This window comes from Jatropha curcas, chromosome 3, assembly GCF_041381405.1.
Source record: "Jatropha curcas cultivar XTBG-Jc1 chromosome 3, XTBG_Jcur_1.0, whole genome shotgun sequence".
Lineage (NCBI taxonomy): Eukaryota > Viridiplantae > Streptophyta > Magnoliopsida > Malpighiales > Euphorbiaceae > Jatropha > Jatropha curcas.
In genome coordinates, this window is record NC_143153.1 from 28,241,463 (window position 1) to 28,249,571 (window position 8,109).

Below are 8,109 nucleotides of genomic sequence, written 5' to 3' on the forward strand. Positions count from 1 at the left end.
TTAAAGATAAATTATTTCTCAAAAATAAACAGATACTTAAAATCATTATTTTTTTGGCTAGAAATTGAAAATTAAAATGCTATATTTATTTAAAAAAGAAAATTTGAAATGCTATAAAAGAATATGAGTTTAAATTTTAATTTGATAATAAATGGATCCTTTTTTTTTATTTTTTTGAGGAATCCAATCTTTAAGAGTGCCCCATGATCCACACGCCTTTTTATACCTTGGATTGGACTTCAAGTCCAAATAATAGAGTAGCCTGCTAACTACTTGAGCAGTAAGCATCCAAATTTCGATGAAGGGGAGCCCAACTGAGCACATTCGAGACTAGCCTCGCCTGTATATTAAAAAAAAAAAAGTGATTTTATTTTTAATATTTGATTCCATCTATTATTTTTATATTTTATATTTTTATTAAAATTTTGAAAATAATTATTATTTTATTTTCAAATTTATCAACAATAATTATGTTATTCTTTTATTTTAAAATAAATAGTAGTTAATTATAACAAAATACAGAGATAAAATATTAATTATCCCTAATTGTAGTAACCAATTTCAATTAATTAATGATTAAAGAAAAACAGATTAATTAGCGTTATTAAAGGAGAGAAGTGTAAATTCAACTCCGTCCTAGAAAAACGGGAGGAACAGAAAACCCTAGCAACACAGTCCATTTCGAAGCAGACTTGTCTTCAATTTAAAGCCTTTATATCACTTCTTGAGCAAGCACTGCTTGAACACCTCTCAACCAGCCTCCTCAAAATGGAGCTGTGCACTACTCAATCCATTTCAAATCTCCCCAAAATTTTCGCCGCAAACCCTAGTCTCCTCCGTTCTAAGACTTCCGTCGCTTTCCGGCAAGCCCAATTCCCTCGCTCCATTCAAGGTGGCAGCCTCCACTCCCGTACGAAACGGAACCCTAGGTTTTCCTTTGTCATTTTTGGATTTTGTGTTATAGAAAGAAATTTTAGATTTCTTTGTCTTTACTGCCTTTGCTTTACTTTATCAGGATTTCTATCAGTGGCAAGGGCAATTGAGGAAACTTCGACCTTTGCTACCGGAGAACGTGATAGTGCAGTAGCCGTGGAGGTTGAATCTCCTAGTGAAAAGAAAGTGTATAACGAAAGCATATCAACTGAACCTCTGCCTAAGGAGGATTCTCCAGTTGATGAGCAAGTAAATGATTTTTTGGCTAACCTGAACTTTAAGGTTTGTTTTCAGACTTGAATTCGCTTTTTTTTTTTTTATGCCTTCAATAGTCTGTATTTTATATGCTTAATTGCTTAAAAAAAAATTGGTGCATAGAAATGAATAGTTAGTTGCTAAGATGATGCTATGAATTAGTAGAAAGCGTATTTTGATTGCTCGATGAAACTTCGACGTGTATGTCGATCCTGAGCGGTTACCTGAGCAACATTTTATGTTTTACAGTTCAAGTATTTCTTTTAATGGCCTTGCTGAAACTTTTATTTTCTTAAATTTCCATTTCTCACCTTTGATTATTTTTAGAGCTAGAAACACAACAGTATTGGTATTTTGTTTGAAATTCTTAATCTTTTTCAGTATTCATAAATCATTAAACACTGGAGGATGATAGAACAATTGAAAAAGTATACAGGTTTTAGTTTTGTGATTATTTTCATAATGTAATTGTTCTTGGCTTCTATTTTAGTTATTTGTTTTGTAATTAAACTTTTACATTTTCCTCTAATTCAATCGGTCATTGTTTTCCGTGAAGATAGTTTGAACGAATTGAATTCTTTTAAGAGTTCAATTGTTCTTATCTGCTTTTGCAACTTCTTATATTTGTTGTTTAGTCCTCTTTCCCCTCTTTTACCCTTTTCTGATGGTCCTCCATTTGCTCTGGTTAAGTCCTAAAAAAGATTTTATCTTTAAATGTTTTTCCATGATTCTCTTTACTGTTGTACCAGTACTAATTGTTGTCATTTTGTCACAATTGTAACTAACCATAGTACACTAAGATTAGGGAATTGTATGTCTTATGGTAATATTTATGTATGTTGTAAATTGCTTTTGCCCTCTCTCTCACTTCACATGTGCGCATACATGCGCTCTCATAAATAGCTTCTAATAGTAAAAGACAATGATGGTGATTATATGGTTCACTCGTCAGAATGGCTGATTGGCCTTGTCGATTCTATATGCTTTATTATTTTTTTTTTCTTTTCAATGTGGTGTTAACATTTTGATGATCTTTTATGTGGCTTATTTCAACTATGGTTGCTGAACTTTCTGCTTTTTTTAGCACGGTCACTAAATTATCAATTTGTATCAGCAAAATTACTTTAACCTTTTATGTCAATAGAATAGAGGATCAAAAAGGATTTCATAGAAATAACTTGATATGATAACCAAGTTACATTTGTCCTTCATGGTTCTATAATTAAATATAGATTCTCTCTTAGTATATCAAAGCTTTTGCACAAATGCCTACAAAAATGTTCAGTGAGTCGCTGATATAAATTGAAATTTAGAGACCGAAGTTGGTGCAGAGTTCAGTTTAGAGCCCAAGTTAGTGCAGAGTTCAGTTTAGAGCCCGAAGTTAGTGCAGAGTTCAGTGATTATGGATGAAATGAAGTTCATTCTTTTCGCATGCATGAATTTTTAATGGATATTGGTTGCTATGATGAGTAGCAGAAACTCATGAAAGTTTGCATAATAATTGCTTGATGAAATGCAATCCTGAGCGGTTACCTGAGCACCACTTGGTCAGATAATCTAATTTTCATGCGGTTTTGAGTCTGCTTACATGTTTTCTGTCTTTTTTATATTTTTGCTTCTCATTCTATAATTCTCTTGCTTCTTTTTTTTTTTTCCTTTTTTTTTTTTGCCATAAAACTTTTTGAATTCCCAATCTTTGCATTACAAGACTGCCTCAAAATGGTTGCTATGATGAGTACCAAAATGTTGCGAAAGTTAGTGTGATACTTGATGAAATTTCATCCTGAGCGGTTACCTGAGCAACACACATCTTTGCCTTTTTTTTTTTTCTCCAAGAAAAGGATTACTTTCAACTTCACCATTTAATATATTTTCTTACTAATTCTAAATCTTGCATTGATTATTTATCTCATTATCAAAATGTTTTTGTATAAATTTCTAAAATTTTTTATTGCTTGTGTGGAATGTTAAAGGACAATCCCATTTCTACCAAAAAAAAAAAAAAAAAAAAGAAAGGACAATCCCATTCAGAGTCGGTCCATATTGAGTCTTTGGATTTTAGCTTTTGAGCTCTTTGGATTTTTTTTAACTCCATTCCTAATGATATTAAGGATATTTATATGGGTCCTTATGGATGGAGAAGTCTTTTAACTGTATTGGAAAGCAAAAGAATTAGTTATTTGAATTTGAACAAGACAAAATCCTTCTCATATGACAGTATCTTCATAGTCATATCACATCAAAACCTATAGTTTTCAGTCACACATCAAACTTCTAAGTTTGTCAGCTTTTGTTATATTGAACACGTGCTTGTTAAATTTGCAGTTTGACTCTGAAGATACCTATTCTATTTTGTTGTACGGTGGCGGTGCCATTGTCGCAGTGTGGTTAGCATCAGCTGTTGTTGGTGCTATTGATTCTATTCCATTGGTAAATATCCATATACATTTTTTTTTTTTTGACTCGGGTTTTATAAAATTGTGAATGGTGTTGTATATTATCTTTTATTGAACATGATTTTGTTTTCTATGAATTCAGTTTCCTAAGTTATTGGAAGTTGTGGGTCTTGGCTACACCTTCTGGTTCACTAGCCGTTATTTACTGTTTAAGGTGAGTCATCTCAGAGCAAATTGAACTTGACAAAATTTACTACTAATAGAAATACTGACCAAGAGTGATCATGTTTTTTTGCAGAAAAATCGGGATGAGTTGGTTGCTAAAATAGAAGAGCTTAAGCAAGAGGTTTTTGGCCCAAGCGATGATTGATGTGCAAGACATATACATATATCTCCCTATATATATATATATATATATATATATATATATATATCTTGCCATAATTTTGGTGTGCTATACTTGGTTGAATGATAGTTAGATATGCGTTATTTGTCGATATTTAGGTTTCAGTAGTTAATGACTAATGTCAATAAATAGACAACATGTCTCTTTTCCATGATTGAAATGAATATAAATTTTATATGTATGCGATATTCTATATATTGCCTTCAGCTGCATTAGTTTTACAGTCTTCTGGGACTCGAATCAGATTTGTTGCAAGTTTTGGGAAAGAATGTTACAGCGGATTAGGGCTAAATTGATTAGCTCAACAAGTTAAAGCCCAAATATGTTCTTGTCATTTTAATTAATATGAAAATGAGTATTATTTTCAATTAATTTGTTGGCATAATAGTTGATGTATTAAGTTTATCGTCAAAGTCTATCTCTAATTCCAGAAAAAAGGGAAAAACCAAAGAAGTCTACCTCTATTTCCAAACTAACTCAATTCAGGTATCCTCTGATTGTAGCTGATCTGCGCATTAGCCACCACTTTCTAGCTGGGACGATTGACATGTCTGATGATGAAATTGAATGACGGTATGTTTTTCGTGAATTTCACAATTTAAGCAATTTATAAATAAGTATTTTTATTAAAAAAGAAAGGTAGTTTTCAAAGTTGGTGAATTTAACTAATGAATTATGACAGTAGAATTCATTTGTAAATGAATTTTAAGTAGAACGAGTTCATTTGCAAATGAAATTTGTCATATTTGATATGTTACAATTTAAAATAAATGATTTAATTAAAATCCACAAAATTATATTTGGAATAAATTTTTAAATGAAAATTCATTTGTCTTTATATTTTATAACACGCTTGACACAATAATTTTCCAAAAATAAATTACAAACATCAGTTATATTTATTATGTACAATATGATAACTTGTTATTTTTTTATTAAAATATAAATAATAAATTTCATATAAATAAGTATACTAATATTTCATGCTAATTAATTAATTATATAATTAATAACATTTATTATGATAATTATTTTTAATTGATGTAAAAAATTTTGTTGATTTAAGTAATTAATTTGGAAACTAAAAAATATTAAGTAATTAATTGCATTTGAAAACAATTGTTGGTACTCGATTTTTATAGTTTCACAGTAATAACAACTAACGTTATTACAAGACTTTAAAAAAAAAAAAAAAAAAAAAAAAGTCATTGGTTTGAAAATTTTCATTCCAAACACAACATTTTAGATTTCCAAATGAATTTCACAAAATTTTATGGAATTGAAAAAATAATGAGATACAGAAAAAAAAATGCGTCTAAATTTGACCTTTTATACGCATTTTGTTATTGTGAATCACTATTAACAAATTTGATGTTATCAGAATAAAGATTATTATTACATAAGGATAGAATTTAGTAGAATAAAGATTATTATACATAAGGATAGAATTTATTTTTTATGTTAACAAAAAATGTAATTCTTCTCAATTAAATTTATGCTTCCAGTATCAATGCGACTTGTTCAAAGCATCTTAAATATGTGATCCTGACCAATAAAATAGAAAAAAATTTTTAATTTGGTTCATAAGATTGGGTATGGATACATTCAAGACAATTAGAAGTGGATACACCCGCAATGCTGCCGTAAATTATTTTTAATTTAAAAAAAAAAGAAAAGTCAATTGAAAAAATAATTTAATTCATTAATAATTAAAAAATTAAAGTTCGGATGAATAATTAAATTTTTTTTATGAATCAAATTTAATAATAACAGTTAAATTGAAATAACTAAATAAATAATACTCACATTCACATAACTTGTTGGCTTAATTTCTAAGCAGTAGATTATGTAAATTGAATTATACATTTATTTTTCCCAATTTATAAAATTAAAATTGGAGATAATTTTTTTAAAAAATTACTTAATCATTAACGTAAAAAGAGTAATTGTAAAAATTGGACACGCGATGGAAATCAGTTTAATAAAAAATAAAAAATTGAAAATAGAGTTGATAAAACCTTGTCTTTAAAAAATTATTAAACCATTCTTTTATACGGATCTACCATTGAAATTTTTTAATTAAAATTATGTTTAATGAAGATAAAAATTTAAAAAATGAAATTAAAATGCCTTTCTATATTGTAAAGACTTTCTCTATTCTTAAATGTGATGAATTAAGTTTTACAATTTTTTTTTAAATTTAAATAATTTTCTTTTCGATTATATACAAAAAAAAAGAATGATAAGTATATATGAATAATTTTATATTTTCATACAAATATTCAATGTATAAAATATGTTAGTAAAAAACTAAAAGTAAGAGTTTTAAAACACATAATTAAAAATCCTCAATTTTATCATTTATTTTATTTTTTTGTCAAATTAATAGTATTTGAAAACCTAGATATATAAATTTTATATCAAAAAATAGTAAAGTTTTATTGTAAATTATACATCTAATTCATCCAAATTCCAATTAGCATGTGATTTTATTAAAATCATAAGTACATTTATTATACGTTAAATTAATAGTTCTTAAAATTTAATTAGAAAATAAAAAAAAAATTCTAATAATGTATAAATTTAGAGAAAGATACTCATTATAAGTATTTATATGGAACAACAATTAACCAATACATATTTTGGTAGATAATTATAAAAAGAAGTCTTGGTATATTTTAATTTTAATATAATTTACTGTTACTGAAAAAAAAACTAAAAAAACATATAAATTCTATAATCTAGATTATATATATATATATATATATATATATATATATATATATAAGAACCACAATATTCTACAAAATACATGCAGCTGCGTTTATAATACGTGTAAAAATAAAAGAAAAATTGCCAATTCACTTCAAGTTCGTGGGACCTACTTTTACTGCTAAACGAACAAAAACAAGAAGGTTATAGTTCACCTCCAGGATTAATTATTCTTTTGATATTTGGAGAGTATTATATTTTATGTTCCCGCTTTCCAGAAGGTCGGTGTATGCCATTAGATCAAGCGGCTCGCAGTCTCATTTATTCTATTTATTAGGCTTTCATTAGGGCATTGTTTGGATGTTTGAATAACAAATTCAGAATTGTTTGGCATTAGTGTTATTTTTCCAGTAATTAGCCTCAAAATTTCTTGTTGCGAGCAATAGAGAAATTGATTCCAGAAAACAACAAGAAAAAAAAAGTCGGAAATTATTTGGACTCTCCAAAACTTGTAAAAAAAAAAAAAAAAAAATCATAACCAAACAAAGCGTTAGCCCGTCTCTTTGTTTCTTCAAGGCGAAGCATTCGTCAAAAGAGAACAATTATTAAAATAAAAATATTCCAACTTTTTAAGTCTGGATACAGCACACTCCCAGTCAGGCAGTCAGCACTGAGGACAGAAAGCTGCTGTCGCTACTGCCTTTGACACGTAATCAATGTGGGTCCCAGAATCATGCTGATTACCACCGTTAATTACGGCATTTTCAACCTCAAATTCCAAACAGAAAATAGTTAATGTCCTTTTACTTATTTTGTTTTTCTTGTTCAACTATGTTAACTACCAATATCCCGTACTACGTAAGATTAAAGAAAATTAGAGTATATTAATATATATATTTTTTAATTTTATCTGTATTTATTATGTGTAAATTTCTTCTTTATATTTATTTTTCTTTCACTGCATACATATATAACTAAAGGTATTTCATTATATCAAAGCATGAAAAAATAAAATAAAAATACTACTCTAATCATAAATTAGCATTTGTTTTGTAGTAAAATTAATCGTAGAGTTTTTAATTTTAAAAAGCATAATTTAGACATTTTACTATGTATTTTATAAAATTAACATTTTCTAATTTTTTTAATTATTGTGAAACAATGAAATGTTATTGTTAAAGTGATATGGAAAGAGTAACGATTATATCCATGTCTCTACAATAATGATAATAGTATAATATTGTACCAATATCAATAGAAATATAATGCATGTTTAAGTGAATTTTATTTGCAAAGTCATGGATTTAAAACTAACCCTTCGTTCTAAAAGGAGATGAATAAAGATATTAGAGAAAAGTAACGAAGAATCGACAATTTTCTTTCTATTTATTATCCATATTTATGTTA

At 27.6% G+C, this 8,109-nt stretch overlaps 1 protein-coding gene and 3 non-coding genes across 5 annotated transcripts; all 4 read left to right on the plus strand.

Moving 5' to 3' along the window:
* Positions 1-649: 649 nt before the first annotated feature.
* On the plus strand, positions 650-4,171 carry LOC105641670 (CURVATURE THYLAKOID 1D-like protein). Of its 2 annotated transcripts, none has more exons than XM_012226257.4 (5): positions 650-892; positions 1,016-1,215; positions 3,514-3,618; positions 3,727-3,798; positions 3,883-4,171. In XM_012226257.4, exons 1-5 carry the CDS (start codon positions 769-771, stop codon positions 3,952-3,954), a joined length of 573 nt encoding a protein of 190 aa, XP_012081647.1. In that variant the 5' UTR covers positions 650-768; the 3' UTR covers positions 3,955-4,171. The 2 variants fall into 2 exon arrangements, with proteins under 2 accessions (XP_012081647.1, XP_012081646.1); XM_012226256.4 differs by having other exon boundaries at positions 653-910.
* Positions 1,326-1,420, plus strand: LOC119371502 (small nucleolar RNA snoR128). Its single transcript, XR_005179125.1, has one exon. It is a non-coding gene; the product is annotated as a small nucleolar RNA snoR128 (small nucleolar RNA).
* On the plus strand, positions 2,646-2,729 carry LOC119371503 (small nucleolar RNA snoR128). Its single transcript, XR_005179126.1, has one exon. It is a non-coding gene; the product is annotated as a small nucleolar RNA snoR128 (small nucleolar RNA).
* On the plus strand, positions 2,912-2,991 carry LOC119371501 (small nucleolar RNA snoR128). Its single transcript, XR_005179124.1, has one exon. It is a non-coding gene; the product is annotated as a small nucleolar RNA snoR128 (small nucleolar RNA).
* Positions 4,172-8,109: the final 3,938 nt, after the last annotated feature.

Bases quoted from the DNA above. Each gene is read 5' to 3' on its own strand.
- LOC105641670 (XM_012226256.4), top strand. From the start codon at position 769: ATGGAGCTGTGCACTACTCAATCCATTTCAAATCTCCCCAAAATTTTC. The intron at 911-1,015 runs GTACGAAACGGA...TTACTTTATCAG, and splicing joins AGGTGGCAGCCTCCACTCCC to GATTTCTATCAGTGGCAAGG. The intron at 3,619-3,726 runs GTAAATATCCAT...CTATGAATTCAG, and splicing joins CTATTGATTCTATTCCATTG to TTTCCTAAGTTATTGGAAGT.